Source organism: Hylobates moloch, unplaced genomic scaffold (genome assembly GCF_009828535.3).
Source record: "Hylobates moloch isolate HMO894 unplaced genomic scaffold, HMol_V3 SCAFFOLD_9, whole genome shotgun sequence".
Classification (NCBI taxonomy): Eukaryota; Metazoa; Chordata; class Mammalia; order Primates; family Hylobatidae; genus Hylobates; species Hylobates moloch.
Window position 1 is genome coordinate 13,987,153 of NW_026652284.1, and position 24,245 is coordinate 14,011,397.

The 24,245-nt window shown below is 49.9% G+C and overlaps 1 protein-coding gene across 3 annotated transcripts in view; it reads left to right on the forward strand.

Annotated features, from left to right (window-relative positions):
• KAZN (kazrin, periplakin interacting protein) overlaps positions 1-10,850 on the forward strand; it is a 1,219,269-nt gene extending 1,208,419 nt beyond the window's left edge. For all 3 annotated transcript variants that reach the window (XM_032758995.2, XM_032758993.2, XM_032758996.2), the window contains 3 exons: positions 134-300; positions 5,581-5,695; positions 8,054-10,850. In XM_032758995.2, coding sequence (XP_032614886.2) covers positions 134-300; positions 5,581-5,695; positions 8,054-8,218 — 447 coding nt within the window. In that variant the 3' untranslated portion in view covers positions 8,219-10,850. The remainder of the gene's footprint in view (positions 1-133; positions 301-5,580; positions 5,696-8,053) is intronic.
• The last annotated feature ends 13,395 nt before the right edge of the window (positions 10,851-24,245 follow it).

Consider the following 24,245-nt stretch of genomic DNA (forward strand, 5'->3'; position numbering starts at 1 on the left):
CACCGTCAAATTAACTGGTCCCCAGGGGATCAAGCCCTTGCTGTTGGAGACAGAGCCCCACTTAGAACTGGGGCCTCCTTAGGCCAGCAGCATGGCCCCTGCAGGCTAACAAGCCCCCTGCCTTTGCCCCCAGGAGTATGCAGACAACCTGACCAACAGCGGCGTCCATGGTGCTGTGCTGGTGCTGGAGCCCACATTCAATGCTGAGGCCATGGCCACTGCCTTGGGCATCCCCAGTGGGAAACACATCCTCCGGAGACACCTGGCAGAGGAGATGAGCGCCATCTTCCACCCAGCCAAGTGAGCATGGGCTGGGATCCAGTCGTGTGGGCTGCTGGGTACAGTACAGCTCAGGGCTTTGGAAGCAGATGGTCCAGCTCCCCATCCTGGCCCATCACTTACTGCCTCCCACTTGTTCTTTGCACCATGGTAGTCTCCTTTTACAGATCAGGAAACCAAGGCTCAGAGAAGCAAAGTGCTTTAGCCTGAAGGTCATAGACTAGAAGGAGGTAGAGGAGCAGTCAGGTCTTGAATTAAGTGTATATTAAATCAAAAAACACCCAGGTGTCTAGAGAAGAGATAGCAAGCAGTGCATGTGTAAGGAAAGGCCACATGCAGGTGGAGTGTAGCTGGGAGGACTTGCATTGGCCTAATAGGCTGAGTTGGTTGGTCCAGGTGGGGCAACTGTGGGAACAAAGGCTTGGAGTCAGGAATGAGCGTATTAATGATGCTTATGGACCAGGTAAGCAGACCACATCAGCCCACCTGTCCTAGTATCCTCATCTGAAAAGTGACCAGAGAATGAACACCTGGGCATAAACCAGTCCCCCTCCCAGTGGATTCTCTTCTTAAAGTCATGCACTTAGGGTTAGATGACCATTTATTGAATACTTGCTGTGTGAACTATCTAATCTCATCCTCCTGGCAATGTCAAGAGATCAGTAGCACTGTCCCTCCTTTATAGATGGAGAAACTTCTTCAAAGGTACCCAGCTATGTGCCCAAGATACACAGCTACTAAGTGGCAAATCCTAGATTTGTCCTTTATTCTATCAATATGGTGTATTATATTGATTGATTGAATTTCATATGTCAAACTAACCTTGCATTCCCGGGATAAACCTCACTTGGTCACAGTGTATAATCCTTTTTATATATTGCTGGATTAAATTTGTTAGTACTTTGTTGAAAAAAATTGCATCTATATTTATAAGGGATATTGGTCTATAGTTTTCCCTCTTTGTGACATTTTTGTCTGATTTTGGTATCAGGGTAATATAGGCCTCATAGCATGAATTGGGAAGTATTCTCTCCTATTCTGGTTTTTGGAAAAGCTTGGAAAGATTGGTGTTCATTATTCTTTAGACATTTGGTAGAATTCACCAGTGAAGCCATCTGGTCTTAGGCTTTTCTTTCCGGGAAGCTTTTTGACTTCTAATTCAATCTCTTCACTTGTTAGAGGTCTGTTCAGATTTCCTATTTCTTCTTGAGGCAGTTTTGGTAGCTTATATCTTTCTAGGAATTTGTCCATTTCATCTAGGTTAGCTAATCTGGTGGCATGCAGTTGATCATGTAATTTTTATCTTATAATGCCTCATATATAAAGTTGGTAGTCATATTCTCTCACTCATTCACTCACTCCTGGTTTTAGTGATCTGAGTTTGAGTTTTGTTCTTTTTTTTTTTAATCAGCCTATCTAAAGGTTTGTTGATTTTGTTGACAGAGCCCAGATTTGACCTTGGGGCTCTCTAACTTAGGCCTGAGTGCTAAACCCCCAAACCACATGGAGCCTTAGGGAGCAGCTGGGCCACTCCCCATGTTATACAGGTGGGGAAACTGAGGCTTAAGGAAAAATTGTGCATGTATGGCAAGATCCAGGTGTCCTGGGCTGCTCTTCCCTGTTGGCAGGCTGACACCCAAGCTGTTCTCACAGTGAGGCCCACAGACCCCTGCAGCAGAATCATTGAAGATATTGTAAAATGCGGATTCCCTGGTCCTGCCTCAGACTTGCAGGACAAGGATCTGCTGGCAGAGCACAGCAATCTACATTTTAACATTTTGGGGTGGTTCTTATGGAGACAATGTTTGATAAGAACTCTGTTTTAGGCCAGGCATGGTGGCTTATGCCTGCAATCTCAGCACTTTGGGAGGCCGAGGCAGGAGGATTGCTTGAGCCCAGGAGTTCAAGATCAGCCTGGGCAACATAGCGAGACCTTGTCTCTACTAAAAATTTTAAAAATTCCCTGGATTTGGTGGAGTGCACCTTATAATCCCAGCTACTCAGGAGGCATCTTGTGCCTCTCTGGCCTTGTAAATCCTTGGTTAATGGGTTGAGACTCAATGCTCAGGCTGGCCCAGCTGGCGGAAGCTGACTCCCACCCCCCAACCTTCCTGCACCATGATGCCTATTTAGTGCCCGGGGTGCCCTACATTGACTCAGGAGATTCCAGTGAGATGCCCCATTCTCCACAACGTTCCCCTCATCAAAAGTTCTCCTTCCAACGTACCATTTCCTCGAGGTCTAAGTGACTAGAAATACTTAATAGATCAGTTCAAAGCTTCCGAAGACCTCGGCCCTGTGCATGGCTTATCCCCTGGAGCTTTCGTGTTTTCATGGGATTTAATCCAAAGGCCTAGACGGGGGGATTTCAGCCACTGTGGAAAAAATAAGTAGGGAGGATATTTTGGCACAGTGGAGGCCAAGGTCACTCCGTATTCCTTTGTCTACAGAAAGACAACCACTTTCTGTGCATAGGGTAGCTTGTTAAGACCGGGGCTGGCCAGGCATGGTGGCTGACACTTGTAATCCCAGCACTTTGGGAGGTCGAGGCCGGTAGATCATTTGAGCCCAGGAGCTGGAGACTAGCCTGGGCAACATGGCAAACCTCCGTCTCTAATAAAAATACGAAAATTAGCTGGGTGTGGTGGCGTGCACCTGTAGTCCCAACTGCTTGTGAGGCTGAGGTGGGAGGATCACCTGAGCCCAGTAAGCCAAGACTGCACCACTGCACTCCAGCCTGGGCAACAGAGCGAGACCCTCGCTCAGAGAAAAAAAAAAAAGATCAGGGCTGCTTACTGGACTTTATCGTACAGATGAGGAAACTGAGGCCCAGTAAGGTGTTCTACTCGCACCAGAACATATGGAGGGAATAGCTGAGCACGAACTCCAACCACGTCTGTGTCCCCAAAGCCTTTGTTGGCCACAGTAAGATGTAATTGTAGCAATTACTCTTGCTATTGTTACGCAGAGCTTAATGTTTATGTGTGTGTGTATGTATGGGTGTGTATGGGTGTGTGTGTGTATATATGTGTGTCTGTGTACGTGTTTATATGTGTGTGTATGTTTGTGTGTATATGGGTGTATGTGTATGTTTGTGTATGAGTGTGTGTGTGTATATATCTGTGTGTATGTGTTTGTGTTTGTATGTTTGTGTATGTGTGTCTGTGTATATGTGTTTGTGTGTATGTGTGTATATGTGTGTTGTATGTGTATGTGGTGTTTGTGTATGTGTGTGTGTATTTGTGTATGTGCGTGTATATATGTGTGTATGTGCATGTGTGTGCTTGTGTGTATATGTGTGTTTTTGTGTGTGTGTGTATGTGTGTGTGCATATGTGTTCATGTGTATTTGTGTGTTTGTTTGTATGTTTGTGTATTTGTGTATGTGTGCATGTGTATGTGTGTATTTGTGTGTGTATATTTGTATGTGTTTGTGTGTGTGTGCATGTTTGTGTGTGTGTGTGTGTGTGTGTGTGTGTGTGTGTGTATCCTCTCATTTAGTCCTCACAATGACCTGACGAGGAAGTTCTGTTATTAACCCCACTCTGCTCAACACGCGGCCCAGGCCATGCCAACGCTAAGGCACTGAGCCAGGCTGCTGACGTGAAGCCCACACGTGCGACCACTGTCCTACCCTAAATCCCAAAGTAGGAAGGCTGTGGTCTAGACCTTGATCCCAGAGGCCCAAGTTCAATTTCCATCCCTGCCACTGGGTGTCTTGTGTATCTTTGGACAAGACACACCCCCTCTTTGGTCTCCTGTCTCTTCTTCAGTGAAAAGAAGAGATGGGACCCTGAGGCTGTCCCAGGCTCATTTGACTGCTAGTGCTCCGTGAGCTGGGGGATCCAGCACCTCTCTATGCCAGAGAGCGAACAGCCAGCTGCCTGAGTTCACATTCTGTAGCTTCTGCAATTACAGCTGCTTCCCCACTGGACCTGGGGAATTTCGCCTCCAGGTGGAGGAGAGGGGCCATTCATGAAGACATTTCCTGACCCACCACTGAGCAAGGGCCCCCCTGTTATGTGGAAGCCTGTGGAACCCGTGGGTTTGAGAACGTAGCTCATTTGCCATTCCATCAGTGCTGTCTCCTACACACCACTCCCTTCCCTTGAACTTTCTCAGCAAAATTTACCCCAGAAGAAGAACTTGCCTCAGAGGAGGCAGCTTAAAAGATGCTAGGAGGTTAGAAGGTTCTTTTTTTTTTGAACAGAGTCTTGTGCTGGAGTGCAGTGGTGCAATCTCGGCTCACTGCAACCTCCACCTCCCAGGTTCAAGTGATTCTCCTGAGGTTCAATCTTAGCCTCCGAGTAACTGGGATTACAGGTGTGCACCACCATACCCAGCTAATTCTTTTTGTACTTTTAGTAGAGATGGGTTTTGCCACGTTGATCAGGCTGGTCTCAAACTCCTGGCCTCAAGTGATCCACACACCTTGGCCTCCCACAGTGCTGGGATTACAGGTGTGAGCCACCATGTCCGGCCTAGAAGTTTCATTTCTTTCAATGAGTCTACCTCCATGGTGACTTCTGGCTCCAGGCCAGGCCTCTTGCCCCAACTCTGTTTATCCACAGCATTGATACACAGACTTTTTCTGTAAAAGGCCAGATAGTGAATATGTTAGGATCTGGGAGCCATATGATCTCTGTCAGAAGTCTACAACTCTGTCCTTATAGCAAGACAGCAGCCATAGACAACACGTAAGCAAATGGGCACAGCTGAGTTCCAATAAAACTTTATTTATAAAATCAGTCGGCCAACTGGATTTGACCTGCAGGCAGGCTGTAGTTGGCCAAATCCTAACAGAAGCTTCGATGCTTTTGCACAAACTAGGGAGTCATGGGGGCAGCTTCAGGCAGAAAGCTAGGTGGGGGACACAGATTGCAAATTCAGAGCAGGGGAGACTCCTCATGCTTCTCTAAGCACAACTAATTAGCTACCATGCTGAGATTCTCATCTGGCGTCTGTTGCAGTAAGGTTCACAGCACACTGAAGAGTTAAGAGCAAGACTTTGGAGTGTCAGAAGCCTGAGTTCAGATCTTGATTCTGCCGCTTACAGCTGTGTCGTCTTGGGCAACTTGCTTGCTGTCTCTGGCCTCCTTTCCCTCATCTGTAATGCTGGGCTGGCAGTCCCAAGCCCCAGGCATGTTGTGAAATCACACTTACAAAGTGCTGAGCACAAGGACAGCACGTGGGAGGTAATCAGTCGGTCTCAGCAGCTGTGGTCATTGTCACCAATGTGCGTGTGTGTCTCTGGGGAGCTGACTGAGCCTCCCCTGCTGACTCAAAATGGTCCTCTCTTCAGCTCCACAGGCATCCGGGAGGCTGAGCGTTTTGGAACGCCCCCTGGCAGGGCCTCCAGCGTCACGCGGGCAGGAAAGGAGGAGAACAGCAGTGGTCTCAAGTACAAGGCTGGCCGGGTAAGTCTCTCAATGGATTTGCCTGTGAGTCCTGCAGACCCGGGAAAGGTCTTTTTTTCTCCTCCCAGGAGCTCTGTGGCTCTTGTGTTGGCCTGTGAAGGTGGAGTGCCAGGCCGGGTCACGGGGGCATCCAGGACAGATGCCCTAGATGTACCTTCAAGGAACCTTCACGATGCTTTGGGTACAGTGCACAAAGCCCCCGCAGGGCTTCGAGTAGTGCCTGGATCTCAAAGTGCAGGTCTCACCTGCCTGCATCAGAATCACCTGGGGCTATTACTGAGCGTGCAGATTCTAGGACCCACCTTGGTCTCCTGGAAAAGGAGTTCTCTGGGGCGAGGGGGATCCTGCATTCAGCCAGGCTGCCCAGAGGGTTCCAGCGCAGCCCCAAACTCTGAGCCCCAATCACTGATTTCAATTTGGGACTTCGGTGACCTGACCAATAGCAAAGATGAACTTCTGGTGACTCCAACCAAACAGTATGAAAACATGTGCAGTTCAGTTCCAATTTGCACAGACTCCAACTGACACAGATTCCTCAATGGAAATGCACAGACACAGATGGCAGAACTGGGTAACCCAAAATGTCTTCCATTTGAAGAAGGCGTGATCCCCATTCATTCATAAACATGAATACATTGCCACCTTACCCTTAAGAAACTCCATTCTAGAACATGCATTCTAGTAATTGGGGCTGATATTGCCCCCAAAGGAGTGAAAATTTGTTTTGGCGGTGGTGGGGGGTGGGGGCAAAAATTCTTATGCTTTCTATGTAAAAGCACAAATGTACATATGGTACGTAAGCAGAGGCGTAGTATGTCTGTGACATTACAATTTCACAGCAGGGGTGCAATTAGGAAAAAACTTTCTAAAAAGTCTCCTTAGGGAGCAATAATAATAAAAAAAGAAGATCGGGAAACACTGGTCTGGAAAGAAAGGCAGTCAAATAAATAGTTACAAAGTCAAATAAATAGTTACAAAGTAAATGTGACTACTTTAACACAGAGATGTATGCAATAAGAGAGAAGTATTTTTGAAGGCCTACTGTGTGTGATAATAATAGTTGAGAGATATTTTGAAGGCCTACTGCCTGTGATAATAATAGTTAAGAGAGAGGTATTTTGAAGGCCTACTGTGTGTGTGATAATAATAGTTACTATTCATCAAGTACATCAAGTACTTACTCGGTGCAAGCACTTGCTATGTGCTTTGCAGATGGGACTTGACTTTTTTTTTTTTTTTCTTTTTTTTTTTGAGACAGGGTCTCACTCTGTCTTTCAGGCTGGAGTGCAGTGGCACGATCTCAGCTCACTGCAACCTCGGCTTCCTGGGTTCAAGTGATTCTCATGCCTCAGCCTCCTGAGTAGCAGGGACTACAGGAGCTCGCCACCACGCCCGGCTAATTTTTGTATTTTTAGGAGAGGCAGGGTTTCACCATGTTGGCCAGACTGGTGGGACTTTACTTTTTACAACAAACCTGGGAGTTAGAAACTACCATTCCCGGCCGGGCGCGGTGGCTCACGCTTGTAATCCCAGCACTTTGGGAGGCCGAGGCCGGCGGATCATGAGGTCAGGAGATCGAGGCCATCCTGGCTAACATGGTGAAACCCCGTCTCTACTAAAAAATACAAAACATTAGCCGGGCGTGTTGGCGGGCGCCTGTAGTCCCAGCTACTCGGGCGGCTGAGGCAGGAGAATGGCGTGAACCCGGGAGGCGGAGCTTGCAGTGAGCCGAGACTGCGCCACTGCACTCCAGCCTGGGTGACAGAGCGAGACTCCGTCTCAGAAAAAAAAAGAAACTACTATTCCCATTTTGTAGCTGAGAAAATGGGCTCAGAGAGGGGAAGTGACTTGTCCAAGGTCACACAGCTGGAAAGTGGCAGAGCAGGGATCTGAACCCGGGTCTGTGAGTCCCCAAAACTCGCATTCTTTCTGCCACACCAGGCCTTCCAGAATGTTCCTCCTTGACTTGGGAGTGCAGTCAGACCTCATGGGCCTGCACAGACATTCTCACAGGTAGTCTCCAGGACACACTTCCTCAACTCTCCACCCACCAAGGAGGGAAGAAGGAGGCTTTTGTGAATCAGGAATAATCAGACCGACAATATTTGTCCTCACCCTTGGTAACCAACTGAATCCTTCCGGGGGCGGGGGGGACACAAAGCTCTCCCCTAATGGTCATTCACAAACTCCCCTCAGCCTCCCTGAGCAGGGAGTATTATTACTAATAGGAAGAGCACACAGAGGTTAAGTAAGTTACTCAATCACAGAGCAATTAGAATTGGAGACATTTCCCAGACCTTCATTCTTAATTCTTGTTTCTCTTCTTCCTGTCCTTTGATCATATTCTTGTCTTCTCAGCTGCCCCTGGGGAAGATAGGAAGGGGCTTCAGCGGCAAAGATCCCGATTTCCATGATGACTATGGCTCTCTTCAAAACGAAGATTGTGGAGACGATGACCCCCAAAGCAGGCTGGAACAGTGCCGTCTGGAAGGCTACAGCAGCCTGGAGGTCACCAACGTGTAAGGACCTGGTGGCTCCACCAGACCCAACGTGAGAGACCCAGGAAGGAAGAGAAGCCAGATGGCCCCAGGTGTCGTGCTCACTGTACATAGCGGCTGCAGGCTGAGGATGTCCCCTGCTCCTGGGCAAAATCCCAACGCACTCTGCGGTTTCAGCTCCACAGCGCCCAGGAGAGAGAAGACACCAGCCCACCTGTCTTGGGTGGGCCATGGACTTTCCTGTTCAGCTGGAGATTGGCCCAGAGGACCTGTCACAGTGTCCGGCCCTGCCTCCATCCATGATACGCAGGCTCCACCTCAGAGTGACCGTCACTGTGGAGCAGCCAAGCAGTCCCTGGAGCCTTAAACTGAGCTGCCAAGGTGGGAAGAGGCCCACAGTTTCCCAAAACACCCTTCCGGCGGGAGCAGAGGGGACCCCAACCCCACACCCCAGCGCCCAGTGCATTGGCAGAGCCGGGTGCAAGAAGTGCTGCCTCTCGCCAAGACGTCGGACAGGGCGGGGGTTGGGGGACTCTCGGCTGCAGCACCCTTACCCTGGACTGAGAACTTGGGTCCTGACTTGGCTCACTGAATCTCTCTTGGGAGAATGCAAAATCCTTCCACCTGAAAAGCTCTGTGACATATGGGGGTGGACGTATTGAAGAGCTGTTTGCCGATCCACCCAGGAGTGGCTACGCTGAGTGGGGAGCCGGTGAATGATCCATGCAGGAGTGGGGCTTAGCAGCCACATTTCTAGGAGATGCAGATATCCTATCACCAGAATGAAAGCTATTGGGACAACAGGATCGGGGATGACCGATGGCCCCATATGGTGAATCTCTGGCCTGTGGTTTGGCTTTACTGAGATTCCAAACCCCATTATCTGCATCAGTGACAATGGTATGGAGTGTGGCGATGAGTTTGGGGTCTGGGGCAGGGAAATGCTCAACATTGTTAACCCAACAAACCTTTCTTGTGATGTCCCTGTCACCTGAAACATAGGTGACATAGCTCACCAATGTCCTAACCGAGAGACAAACTCCACAGAGCAAAATCATTCGGTATTGGTGGGGAGAACCCCAGCCCTTTTCTTGACCTGCCACTGTTATGCTGTGTGGCTTCTTCCCAGTGGCCTCACCTCTCTGTGCCTCAATGTCTTCATCTACGATACTTCTGGTTCCCTCCCAGGGACATCGTGAGGATTAACACTTGCTAATATCTGTAACACACTTTGTAACCTCTCAGGAGACAATGGGAAGTTATGGGGTAGCTAATAATTTCCTGTTTACAACACAGAAATGACATAGAGCTAGTTCGCTCCAACTCTTTTGGTTGGAGCAGTGTGCAAAAGGAGGAAAAGAAATGTTTAATGTTCACACCTGCCAAGAGCCTCCAACAGGGCTCAAGAAACATATAAATCCCATGAGCACAGCCTTGAAAACCAGTTTGACTCAAGCCTTCGGGCCTCAGTTCATTGACCAGATGACAGCCACGTGATGATTAGGGAAGGACGGATGCATTGCAATTCTGCTTACACATCGGGTTATTAAAGCGAGCCACTTGTTGGAACCATGATGCTCGACCTCCTTCAAGGCCGTTTGCACCGGGGCTTGAGTTTCCAAGATTCGCAACAGGGGTCAGCCTCTGAGAATCCTCAAGGCATGTGTTCTTCAACCTGGCAAATTGTTTCCTCTCATGGGGGAAGCCGAGCTCTGATGAACTTGAGAATTACACCTCTCTCATGCCGAAGACCGTGGCGTTCCCCCTAACAACGACATATACACAGCTTTTCTTGCTATCTGAGACCAAATGTCTAGTTGGTAGACAGGTGGCTGTTTGGCCTCCTAAGGGCACACTTCCGATCCTGGGCCCCAGGCGGTGAATCTCTGGCATGTGACTTGGCTTTGTTCAGACTCCAAATTCCACTATCTTCATGACATTCAGCCTCATCCATAGGGTCCTGAAGCTGCAGTCCACAGCTCAGAAAGGAGAGGTGAGACCTGCCCCCAACCTGGTGCCACAGGTCACTCCCGAGCCACATCCAGCCTGGATAACCTGGGATCCCAGAAACTGCCCTTTGGGAGGCAGCAACGGCAGTGTGCCCAGGCAGGCAGTTATTCGCACAGAGTGGGCCAGAATTGTAGAGCTTGAATGCAGAGCTGATGATTTGAAACCAACGTTCACCCAAGTTGTCAGAAATGGCACTTACATGGTTTGATCTTACCGGAGACAAGTGGACAATTGGGGGTCACTGGCAGAGATGGTATTGCCCAAAACGTTCACAGCAGGAGGCCAGCAGGCCTGGGGCAACACTGGCAACCGCAAATGCCTCTTTTGGTTTAAATTATGCCATCACATCCCTCTTTCACCCATGAGGCTCCCCATCCCTGACAGCCAGGTGAGCATTTGGAGCTGGTTTCTCAACATGAGGATGGGTTGGTTGTTAAATTAACAACCTCCACAACGTCAGATTGAGTGAGCTTTGTCTGCTGGAAAAACCCGAAACGTCAACTCTGCTTTAAGGTGGGCAAGAAGAACAGAAGGCGGAGACCTGGCAGAGAGACTTGAGCTGATTGTCACAGGCTACAGAGGGGCCAGCTCCAGAACAGTGACCCGTTACATACTGTCCAAGCAGCCTGAGTGTGGTCTTGGTCCCTGCAGGGTGATGTGGGCATCTGGACCTGGGGACGATGTGGATGCGCTTCTTGGAAAGCTGTTGTAGCTTGTGCCTGTGGGTGCAGAAGGCACCTGCCCGGTAGACTGTCAGCTTTCTGACCCCCAGGAGCCTCTGCGAGGCCCCTTTGCCCTTGGCTGAGCGGGACCTTTCTTTTGGAAATCTGTCTGTCTGTCGGCATCACTGTTTTCAGACCCCAGGCTGCAGAGGAGGGGAGAAGCCACGCAACAATCTGCACCCAATAAGGTGGAGAGAAGGGCGTCTCTACACAGCCCGGCCAGCGTGGAGGGCCCCAGGACAGGGACCCAAAAGCTTGATGTCACTAAACAGGGCTGGGTACTGGCAGAACAGGAAGATTTGGCCAGAGGTGACCTCAGCGTTCCCTCCAGGGGTACCCAGGCCCCTCTGACCCTGGGAGAAGAAGGCCCATGCTCAGGCCCACCTCCCCCTTCCCATCAGAGCCCATGCGTCCTGGGCACCACCACTTCCACTCTGCTTTGCAAGGCTCTGGAGGGCTCTTCCTGCTGTGAATGGAGAGGACAAGAAACCCTGTGGGCAATGGCAACCTCTGAGTCTGGCATTCTTGCCGATGGCTGGCCAGCGAGGAGAATCTCCCGAGCCCTGACACACAAAGGCATTTTGTGGCTGCAGAGGAAATGGGTTGGCTCTGAACACAGATGCGGTTCCCAGGGCCCTGGCCCGGAATCACTTCCCCGAGAGTGAATTTTAACACTGTAACAATAAATACTACTGCACAGCACTTTATGGTGGAGGGGGCTTCTTTCTGTGTTTTCTCATTTAGTGTTCCCAGCAGCCTCTTTGTGAGATTATGAACCCATTTCACAGATGGAGAAGCTGAGATCGGAAAGGTGGAGGGGCTTGCCCAGCTCTGTAAAGCTAAGACATCCCGGGGCAGGGACTCAAACCCAGTCCATCTGCCTCCGAATCCCAGGCTCATCCTCACAATTACACACTCTCCCAACCCTCACCCCCCTGCAGTGTTGGCAAACCCCCTCCCCCCACCTCCCAGCATAGGATTTACCTTAGCAGGTAGCATCACTCAAAATGCAATTCAGGTGCACTCGGAGTGTCTAGAAAAGTCCCTGTGAGGGCACTGCCTTCTGCTCCGGGAACTTGCAGTCAGGAGGAGACACCTGACAAGTCCCCTCCCCTTGTGTCATTTGTGTCACTCCGTCACTCCTCCTGGGGGCACTTACATCTTCAGATGGCCAGACTGGATCTCTAGTGGGGGACGCCCCAGCACAGTGCCCCTCAGACCGCCCCATGACCTCGGATCACCGGGTGGGGAGGTATTTTGGGAGTGCAGGTGCAGACGTGGGAATTCGGGAGTCTCACCTGAGATCGGCATTTCCAACAAGCTTCCAGGTGCTGCTGCCAGTCCAGGGATCTCACATCGAGTTCCAAGGTCATGGTGCACAGACGGGCCTTCCTAGCAAAGCCCCAAACACACAAGGTGGGGGCTGGTCTGTGGGCTCCACCCAGGTATCCAAAAAGCCCTGATGGAGCCCCACCTCCCCAAACCAGGCTGTGTGCTTCTCGTGGGGCAGGAACCCAGCCAGACGCGCTGCCCGTTGCTCATGTCGGCAAGGACTGAGCACTCTGGAAGTGTGTATTAAATGGGGAGGAGACAAGAAAAGTTAGAAGACGCTGAGAGATAGACTGGGGCTGGCCAGTTTCTGTAGGCTGACCACAGATGCTGTATTATTCAATCCGCCTGGGAGCCAGGGCTGGTCCTTGGTGGTGGGAATCTAGTGGCAGAACTTACACAGGTCATGAAAGGAGATAAGAAACACACCAGTGGCCAGGGTGATTGATTTCAGATAGTGACAAGTGTGATCAGGACTTCAAGTATTTTGAGCTGAGACCTAAATTCTGAGGAGCCAGCCCTGCAAAGATCTGGGGGAAGACCATCCCAGGCAGGCAGGCAGTCCCTGAGCTAGATGCTGAGGACGTAATGGTGAAAAAATCCTGCCCATCCACTACCCTCTTGGTGGGAAAGACAGACATGAATTAAATACTCCGCCAAATGTCATTGTGGTCTAGTCTGGTTTTTTTTTTTTCACTATGTTGCCAGGCTGACTTGAATCTGACTCAACAACTCAAATTGGCCTCCAGATCTGGGTTACAGGTGTGACCATCGTCTTGACAGCAGAGGTAGCTGGTAGTCAGAGGGCTTTTCATATCTTTTCACATGGGGGATTTAATGTAGAAAAGAGAAGGTGAGGCCTGGGTGGAGGAGAGTTCAGCAGGTGGAGAGGATTCTAGACAGCATGGGCAGTGTATGCAAAGGTCCTATGGCAGGAGGGGCAGAGCCCCATGGCTACAAAGAACCCCCTGAGGCTGGAGTGCTGGGGGTTAGGGGCTCATCTCCTGAGGCTAAAGAAGGGGCACCAGGCAGCAGATCCTCTGCTGGGCCTCTGCCTCCTCCCAGGACCCTCGACCTGGCTCCCGTGCATCTGTGTCATCCTGGATGCAATTTGTACTTCTTAAGTGCTACACCTGGACATGAGGGCCCGCCTTCTGCAAACAGTTCGGTCCTTCCCTTTGCTCTGGCTCACAGCTAAATTAGATTTATCAGGCTACAGCCCAATCCAAAGGGCCCATGAGGTGGCACTAGGATAGCCAGGGCACAGCTGATTGGCTGCCAACTAAGGTGTCAGGTAGAATCTGCCCAAGATGCCTGTTTTCAGCCATGCTGGTTGCAAGTTGTGCCGCTGATTCCCAGTGGCAGGGAATGAAGCTGGAAAGGAGCTTCATCGAACCGGTGGGAAATGCCCAACTCCCCTCGATTCACTTGAACCAGTCAGGGCTTCTTTCTGTGGTTGATCTCCGGCACCCCAGGCAGCCCTGGCATTGAGGGGAGTCAAGAAAGGAAGACCCGGCCCCCAGGGAAGGGCAGAGCCTCGTGTGGGATGGAGGTGAGGAGCTGAGTCTCCCTGAGTCTCTCTAAGCCTCACAGTGCCCCCCCACAGGAGGAGAGGGCTGAGTCCTCATAATAATTGGCAGCTAAGATTCTATGCATATGTTTGTTCCAACCACTTACTGTATGCTGAGGCTTTGCACAAGTATCTCTTTTAATCCTAAAACCATCTGGAGGGCTTCATGCTATTACTATTTTACTGATGAGAGTCGGCGAGTGAAGGAGCTCTCCCAAGTGTTCACTGCTAATAGAGCCAGAACTTGAACTTTGGCTGCATTAACCGTATTCTGCCGGGCCCTGTCCCCTCCAGCTGCCTCTCAGATGAGGACTTACATCCCAGAAGGGATCCTCAGCAGAGCGCAGATGGATCAGTTCATCTCAGTGTTTGACTAATTGCCCTTGAGGAGTCTTATGCAGTCCCACCCGCCTCCCCGCAACACCGCTCTGGACCACAAGGGATCTCTGCTGAATTCCAGAGGCTGTAATCTGGGTCTCCTCTGAGACATTCCACATTCTCACCTTCGCATTACGGTAATGTGTGGGAGGTCTGTAGGGACTGTGACTGCTCCTGGACCACATTTCCCGGTGTCCAGCACACTCTTGTTGTCTGTTAAGCAAATGAACGGATAAATATATAAAAATTCACAGAGCAACAGCTGCTCATGCAAGACGCTACCCTGCTGTGCCGGACAATATGGCAGCCACAGGCCACATGTATTTAATCAAATTATGAATTAAAATTAAATTAGAATTTAAAACTCCATTCCTTAGTCACACTAGCCACATTTCAGGTGCTCTATAGCTACATGTGGCTAGTGGGTGGCTGCTGTACCAAACAGCGCAGATACAGAACATCGTCATTGTCACAGAAAGTTCCACTGAACTGTGCTGCCTCGTAGCATCCAGAGGGGATTGAGTTTACTATACAAGCCCTGCCCTCAAGAAACTTCCAATCTGGCTAAGGAGGGAAAAAAAAAAATTAAGGCTCCAGGAAAACATAGATAGAAAAACAAAAGACCATAGGGCAGGTAGAATTTCTATATGAGCCAGTGATAAAGTTCGAGTATTTGTCCCTGCCCAAATCTCATGTAGGATTGTAATCCCCAGTGTTGGAGGTGAGGTCTGGTGGGAAGTGATTGGATCACGGAGGCCAATTTCTTTTTTTTTTTTTTTTTTTTTTTTTTTTTTTTTTGAGATGGAGTCTCGCTCTGTTGCCCAGGCTGGAGTGCAGTGGCATGATCTTGGCTCACTGCAAGCTCTGCATGGAGGCCGATTTCTAATGAGTGGTTTAGCACCATCCTCTTGGTGGTAGCCTCGTGACAGTGAGTGAGTTCTCGCGAGATCTGCTTGTTGTAAATGCTGGCATCTTCTTCCTACTGTCTCTCTCTTGCTCCTGCTTTTACCATGTGATGTACCTTCCACCACATCACATGGTAAAAGCAGGAGCAAGAGAGAGAAAGTAGGAAGAAGACATCTCCTTTTGCCTTCCGCCATGATTGGAAGCTTCTTGAGGACTCCCTAGAAGGGGATGCTGGCACCATGCTTCCTGTACAGCCTGCAGAACCATGAGCCAATTAGACTTCTTTTCTTATAAGTTACCCAGTGTCAGCGATTTCTTTATAGCAATGCAAGAATGGCCTAATACAGCCAGTGACCAGTGACTGAAACCCCACTCAAAAAATGGTTTGAAAAGTCAGTAAATGGGAATGAAGCGGCATATGTAAAGAACAGTCAAGGTCAACAGCTGGCTTTGGACACAGCTGGCGCCAGGGTGTCCGATGATGCTTTCAAGACACTCAGCCTTCTTCACCTCTTGGGTTTGCTCTCCTCTATACCAGTTAATTCTCAGACAGATTGTCCCCATTTGTTGGCAAAATGGCCACAAGACAAACACTGTCTCAGTCAGCAACCCCTGCATAAGAGAGACCCTCCTGCCAGGTGGTTCTAGCAAAGTCTCAGGGTGGAATCCCATTGGCTTGGATAGGATTGCAAGCTGACTGAGGGTGGAGTCAGCCCACCCAGGCCTCATGGCCTGAGGACACAACGCATGCACTGATTTTCCAGCTCTTAAGGGGTGAGAGAACAGCAGCCCAAGAGCGCCCTGTGGCTCTTAGGACTTGCCAAGCCAGTGGATCCTCTAAAGTGGCCTGGCAGGAGCCTCCTCTTTCCCAACACAGGCTTCCTCTCTCCTGCAGGTGGGGCTGGGCAGGCAGACTCCGGGGAGAGGAGCCCCCTGATATTCAGACAGGGGAAAAAACTTAAGACCAAGCACCCAGCAGCTCACATAAGTGCCAGAAACAGAACTGAGAATTGAGGGACATCCAACCTTGAACTGAGGACTAATAAGCACCAATACTGATTGGAGCATCACACTGTCCTTTATGCCAGCATTTCTCAGTGAGCACTACTGACATTCTGGGCCAGTTTTTGTTTTGTTTTGTTTTGTTTTAATTTTTGTAGGGACAGGCTCTCTCTTTGTTGCCCAGGTTGGTCTCGAACTCCTGTGCTCAGGCAATCCTCCCACCTTGGCCTCTCAAAGTGCTGGGATTACAGGCATGAGCCATCGCACCAAGCCCAGCTCATTCTTATAGGATGTTTAGCAGTATCCCTGGCCTCTACTCACTAGATGCCAGTAACAACATCCGTCTGCCCGGTCATGACAACTCAAAATTTCTCCAGACATTGCCAAATGTCCCCGGGGGAACAAAATCATCCCTGATTGAGAATCACGGCTGTGTGTGTTTTTGCTCATTTAGTCTCCACAACAATCTCGGGTAAGTGTTGTTTTCCTCATTGGTCAGATGGGAAACTGAGGCACGGAGTGTTCCATAGATTTCCCAGTGTCCCACCCTAGTGAGTGGCAGCAGGACCTCAGCCTCAGCAGACTGGCTCTCTGCAGAGTCTGGGCTCGAACCCACTGGGCCATTACAGCCTTGGCCCTAAAGCTGCTGGTCACACCCAGCTGTTTACAGTAAAATTTCCTGAAGCCAGATGTCCCCAGGGCGGAAAAGACCTCCTCATTATTAAGTACTGCATGATTGGAAGCTGGATCCACCCCCTCTGCCTGGAAGAATATTGCTCTGTAAATTATAGGTTTAAAGGGTAAAGACAGCCCCATCAGCCCCATGAGCTCCTGACTTAAAACAAGGTAATAATTTAGGGACTTAGAAAGATCTGGTTGGGTGAGTACTTAGAATAGCTAATCTTGGACCACACCTGCATCATCACCACCTTTTTTTAATTTTTTTATTTTATTTATATTTATTTATTTATTTATTTGAGACAGAGTCTTGTTCTGGCGCCCCGGCTGGAGTGCAGTGGTGCAGTCTCAGCTCACTGCAACCTCCGCCTCCCAGGTTCAAGCAATTCTTCTGTCTCAGCCTCCCAAGTAGCTGTGACTACAAACGCATAACACCATGCCCAGATAGTTTTTGTATTTTTAGTAGAGACGGGGTTTCACCATATTGATCAGGCTGGTCTTGAACTCATGACCTCAGGTGATCTACCCGCCTCAGCCTCCCAAAGTGCTGGGATTACAGGCCATCATTTTTAAAAAATAGACAATAGGAAACAACCAGGACATTTTGGAAACTTGCCCACATCCAAACTGGGCAAGTGATTCGGGCCCTGCCACTAATACAGCTCATTAGTGGCGGTGTCTGGCAGCAGCTGTGTGTGCCAGCCTTCCACCCCTTCTAACCAAGGTTGGAGCTGAAAGACCTGGTGGGGCTGACTGTCTGTCACCCAGGCTCTGCCACATACACCAGGCTGTGTGACGTGGGGCCAACTCCTTACCCTGTCTGAGCCTCGGTGGAGTTGGAGCAGATGTTCTCTGAGGTCTTTTTCTGGCTCTGAAGTGGTAGGTTGGGTGAGGAGTGGAGGTCTGGGCCGGGTGGACAAACCAGGAAGAGCCCCTGTTCTTCCATGTCCCACCTCAAGTCCTAGAGAAGGAAGAAAAAGAATGGACACCCTCCCATCACCATGACGCCACATGGCCGTCGCCAGCCACCACCACTCCCCACACTCACAGGGACCCCCCTGCCTGCGCCCCAGGCACGGCCCGGGACCTCCCAGTGGGGGTCTGCTACTCGCCTTGTGGTTTGGATTTCATGGGAAATTCCTGGGTGGGAACCAATCAGGATGGAGAGGGGAAAGCATCCCTGCAGAGACCTCCCGATTGATTGGCTGGCCTCGGGGAACTGTTCCGCCCCCACTCCGTGAAGTCATTGGAGGTGGAGGTGCTGCTGATCTTGGTGCCCTTAGGATCCTGCTGCCCCCACCTCACCCCCAACCCCACCTTCAGGGAGGTCTCAGGATCCTGGCTGGACCAATCCAGCCCTGCAGTCCTGGCCCATGATGAAAGGTCCAGGAGTAGACTCCAAACCTGAGAGGTGAAAATCAGAACCCTTCCCAACAGGGCCCCGAATTGCAGGTGGAGGTGAGCTGCTGCTTTCTTTTGGATCTTAAGCTGTATGACGAGTCCCAGAGCTGCAGGCTGCTGCATCCCACCCACAAGGAGATGCCTAGAGAACGGGGCCCACCCAGAGTCGGATGCCTAGATGGGGGCGGGGGGCAAGGACAATTGATCTATTCTCAGATCCAGTCATGTCCATGGCCACGTCCACCCCTGCTTTCTGCGGTTTGGTTGTGATGCACTATCCACCACCCCACAATTCCCATTTCTCTGTGACTTAGTTTGCTAGGGCTGCCATAATCAAGTGCCACAGGCCACAGCGCTTGCACAACAGACATGGACTCGCCCATGGTCCTGAAGGCTGGAAATCCAACCTCAGGGTGCCAGCAGGGTTGGCTTCTTCTGAGGCCCCTCTCCTCGGTTTGCAAACGGCCATCTTCTCCTTGTGGTCCATCCATGGTTGCCTCTCTATGTATGTGTGTGTCCAAATCGCCTCTTCTTATAGGGCAGTAGTCATGTTGGATTAGGGCCCACCCATCTGACCTCATTTGAATTTAATTACCTCTTTAAAGACCTGGTCTCCAAATACACCCTTAGGTATTCCACATCTGAATTTTGAGGGCGTGCAATTCAGCGCGTAAGAGTCTCACACACTACCCCCATCACCAGCTAAAGACAACTAGAATTGGATTCCACATGCTTGACTGGAGAAGATTCCCAGGTAAATGACCTACTGTCCACTGGCCTTGACACTGAGGTGACTCCCACCCTTTCTCCCAGCAACTACATACCACACACATGTGCACACACAACTCTCGCCTGCATTTTAAGGACTCTATCTGCATTACACAGAACAACTTGGAAGCATGAAAGAATCCTAAATTCTTCTGTTTTTTAAATTGACCCAGTCTTGCTGCTAGAGATGAGTAACAAAGTGCCCCCATTTTTCCAGGAAAAAGACAAGGAGTTACTATTATTCTTTATTATTTTCTCTTCTTTTCCCCATTTCTCCCCGTTCTCCACTTCCTACTTAGCTCTTTAGAAATGCAGTTACAGCCTTTTACCTCCTCTTCACCACACGCTCCCTACAGGGCAGGTTCACCTAACCATGTGCTTAGAAGCTCCAAAGTGAAACTCTCATCCACCAGGAGGTTTCCTTGATAGATAACAGTTGATTGATGACCCAGAGTATGCCCATGAAGATGCCAACTCGAGTCCCTGTAAATAAGTCATCAAGGTAGCATGTGGACCACCGCCACCCCCGCCCCCGCCGCCGCCGGCCACCGCTCACTTCCACCCCTGTGTAGGCCCCTTTTAAAAACACTCCCCTTCTGCTCCAGAGGCAAGGTGGAACCCTTAAGGCAGGAAGCCTGTACTTCTTTCCCTATGCTAGCTTTGGAATAAAAAGTCACTTTCTTTATACCAGACCTAGCTCTTGTTAATTAGACTCTGCAAGTGGCAAGCAACTGAATCTGCATTTTGGTTACAATGCCGTCCCCTTGAGCCTGTGACAGTTGCAGAGTCAGAAGCCAGGCTGCTTTTGTGGGCAAGTTATGGCTCTGTGTCTCCTCACTGCCATGCCACCATCTGGACACCCCAGGACCATCGCCCCTCTTTTGGTTTCTTCACAGGGTTTCCACAGGGCTCTTTTCTGGCCAGTCTCTTCTCCGGGACGACTCCGGTTCTAGCTCAGGATAGAGATCAACCCAGAGCCAGGAGGATGGAGCCAACACCACCCTGACAGCACAGAGCCCTGGTACACTTGCTGCAAGATGCTCTTCCAAGAGCCTCTCAGAGGTAGATGGGCATGCAACTGGTGTCCCCAAACAACTGGAGCAAGTCTTAACAAAGTTGCTCCATCATTTATTCATTCAACAAACACTTGCTGGGTGTGTGCCTTATGCCAGCACTGTGTGAAATAGATCTACTGACAAAACAATCTCTGGCCTGAAATAAGGCACAAATACATAGATATCATGTCAGCAGGTGCTGGGAAGAAAAGAAACACAAAGCAAGAGTGAAAGAGTCCAGGAGACGCGTGTTAGGGGTGGGCGGGTTCATTTGGTTTTGTGGTCACTTAACGCAACGAACTCCAGCATCGAGGTCACCAGAGGCTTCAGACTGGCTTGCTAAAAATGGCAACTTTGCAGACACCCTCTTGGTGACACAAGAGTGAAGGCCCCGGGGTGGAGTCCTCACTCACGGGAAAGCCAGTCCATGTCACTGACATCAGTCTCCAAACCCAAGCAGAAAGTTCCTCTATGGCTGGGTTCCCCAAGACCACCCTGACTATTCCAACCACATCCACAACCAGCTCTACTATTATTGGCATAATAGCTGCCTATTTTAAATCGGGCCAGACCTGACATCACTGCCTGTGTCTGTGTAACCACAGGCCTAAGACGCTGGCTCTTTTTTCTAATACATAGATGTGGGTACGGATATGTGTGCCTCTATGTGCCAAGTATGCACATCAATATACAAATAAATATTCCTGCAAATGCTCATCTGCATGTCCCCCAAATCAGGTCACACTCCATGAGGGACATAAGTGCCACAGTCGGGAACCACTGCTTTATGGCATCCAACAGATTTCTCATGCAGCATTGGCCTGCAGGCTCCTGTGGCTGTGAGCTCACTGTACCATGAGTCTGCCTGTGCCCTTCTTAGTTCCAGTTGCTCATGGGGACTTCTTATCACTCTGCCTCCTGGTCCCTCTTCCACATTGACCCTCTGTTATTTGTTTTGTTTTGGGGAGACAGAGTCTTGCTCTGTCACCCAGGCTGGAGTACAGTGGCACGATCTTGGCTCACTGCAAGCTCCGCCTCCTGGGTTCAAGTGATTCTCATGCCTCAGCCTCCTGAGCAGCTGGGATTACAGGAGCCCGCCACCATGCCCGGCTCATTTTTGTATTTTTAGTAGAGACAGGGTTTCGCCATGTTGGCCAGGCTGGTCTCAAACTCCTGACTTCAGGTGATCTGCCCGCCCCGGACTCCCAAAGTGCTGGGATTACAGGCGTGAGCCACCACGCCTGGCCTGTTATTTATTTTAAGGCATAATTTTTTTAAGGCATAAATGCCTCCCTCCCAAAACATCTCCTTCCCCCAACGCCATTACAGACTCTCAAGCCTTCTCCAAGCCCCTTGTCCTTCTTCCATGGTCTCCCCTTCCATCTCCTCCTTCTCTGGACAATCCTCTCATAAATACATCACTGAATAAGGACACCGTGCTCCCAAATACACCCAAGCAGTGGAATTGTAATGAAGGGCCCAATTCCCAAGGGTCAGGCCCTGTGCCCTTTACATGAGATCTAATTGAGTTCTTGCTGTAATCCTGGCAGACAGGTACTCTTATCCCCACTTTACAGAGGCAGGAAAAAGTTAAGACACTGGCGCCGGGTCACATAACTAGTAGTATCAAAAGTAGGATTCGAACCCAGATGTTTTCAACTGCTATCCTCCCTTAACCTGGACTTTATGCTCCTAGTAATATGATCGAATATTGTATCAGCTTTTAAAATAACTTACATCCCACAGTTGCCTCATTTATCTTGTGGGCAGCTGAATCAGTGGTGTTCAAGTCAAGCTGCTCACGAGAGTCACTGGAGTACTCTTGTTACAAGTTCCAATTTCTAGGTCTTACTCCAAAGCCAATAATTTAGGGTTTTGAGATAGGCCTTAAGGAATCTATATGCTAAAGCTAAAATGCTTATTTCCAGGCCTCTGGATTTCTGATTCACTAGGTGTGGGGTGAGTCTGGAGCCTATGTAGTTTTTAAACTTCCTTTGGTGATTCTATGGCATGACCAGGGGCTTGGGACCAACCGCCCTGGGATGTGTGGCTCCACTATAGGCAGCGCCTGGGCCATTATAGCTCGCAGTCCCAGAACTCGCCACTAGATGGCAGGACAATACGCCCCTCACCAGCCCAGCCCAGCTCAGCTCAAGAAGGACCAAAGCAGCCTAGGCCCAGTAGACAAAGTTTCAGGTGGGCAGGGCCCCCCACCATCCCTGCCGGCTCTCTGCAATCCCAAAGGGTGGCTTTTGGTAGGGAAATGGCTTTTGTTTTTCCTTCCTCCACAGGATGCCTGAAACATCAGTGGGGTCAGCAAAATTTGAAAGCTGGCCTCAGGACAAATAAAACCTGTTAAGCCACCCAGATTCCCTTCCAGCCAGGAGGCCCAGATCCTAAGCCAGCACACTGTGAAGATGATAGACCAGCCAGCAGGAGACGAGCTGAGGAATGGCCTGATGCCAGGCACAAGGTCTTCCTCTGTGCATGCAGCTCCAACGTGAAACGGCAGCTTTTTCCCTTCCTCTGAGGGGTGGCAGGCAGGTGGCCTCCTGGAGTAGAACCACAGGACCACGTGGGCAGCCTCAGGGAGTCAGACACACACGTGAGAACCTCGAAGCAAGACCCTGAACATCACTTTGTCCAGCTGCCTGCCTCCTCTTCATGTTCCTACACAATTAATGAGCCTTCCTCCTGGCCCCTGGGCATGTGGGGAGCGCCTCCTCCTCTGGGTGCCAGGACCCCCCCCACCCCCCGCCAGGGACAATCAGGCAGCCAGGTGTGGCCTGTGGGAAAGGGGAGGCCCTTGGGTCACATGAAAACTGATTCAAGGAAGGACTCCATGGTCACCAGAATGATGGGTACCCAGAGGCCCATACTCTGGTTCCTAGAACCCTTGATGGTGATACTTTACATGGCAGAGGGAGCTAAGGTTGCAGGTGAGATGAGTGCTGCTCATCAGTTGACCTAAAAATAGGAAGAATATCTAGATTAGATTATCCAGGGGGCCCTATGTAGCCACAGGGAACCTTAACGCTGGGTGAAGGAGGAGAAAGAAGTGGGTCAGAGGTAAGTGTGACTACTGAAAAGGTCAGAACGATGCAATGTGAGAAAGACTCAACTTCCATTCATGGCTATGAAGATGGAGGAAGGCGCCACAGGTCAAGGAGTGCCGGCAGCCTCTCAGTGCTGGAAAGGACAAGGAAACGGATTCTCCCTAGAGCCTCCCAAAAGGGACACAGCCCTGCTGACACCTTGATTTTAGCCCAGTGAGTCCCGTGTCATATTTCTGGCCACAGAACCGTGCAAGAATAAGCCACCAAGTTTGTGGCAATCTCCTACAGCAGCCACGGGAAACTCACACGCTGGGCAAGGTGGCTCATCAAGGTAGGTAACATTTGATTCTCAGGGACGAGGCTGGGTGAGATAGAGCAACGTGTGGAACTCACACTGCTAGTGTTAAAAGATAAATAGTGGCATGTTAAAAAGTTAAAGAGTTTATTTGAGCAAACAGCAATTCATGAACTGGGCAGCACCAAATTGAAGGTGGTTCAGGGCTCCTCCAGAGGAGTTTGAAGGGAGGGCTTTGATAGAGTAAATGAGGAAAATCAGATAAATAAGGAATGTGGAAAATAAAGAAATTATTTGATTGGTTAAGGTTTGGGCAGTTGCCTCATTTAGATGATCCTGGTGGAAAGTTCCTGATTATGTAATTAATGCTTAGCTGGTCTTTTATGATTGGCTAAGGTTAAGCTTCACCTTGTTTATATAGAATCCCAGGGCATGGGAACCACCTCAGCCTAATGGTCTCCCATTTTATTTTAACACTAGGTAAGAGAAACAGCTCACATTGGGCCAGACATGGCAGTTCATGCCTGTTATCCCAGCACTTTGGGAGGCCAAGGCAGGAGGATCACTTGAGGCTAGGAATTCAAGATCCAATAATAAAATTTTTTAAAAGTTCGCATCAAACTTGGTTCTTTCTAATGCCCATGATCTCAAGGTGTTGTGCACTCAACAGAGCAGGCAGCTTCTAAATGGCTCCCAATGACCCCACCTTTTGTGAAGTCCCCTCTCCTTGATCATGTCTTGCTTCTAAGAATAGAATCCAGTAAAAATGATGGGCTGTCACTCCTGAGATTAGGTTATGAAAGATTGTGACCTCCATCTTGCTTGGGTTTGTGTGGGCGTGCTCCCTCTCTCTCTCTCTCTCTCACTCTGTGTGTGTGTGTG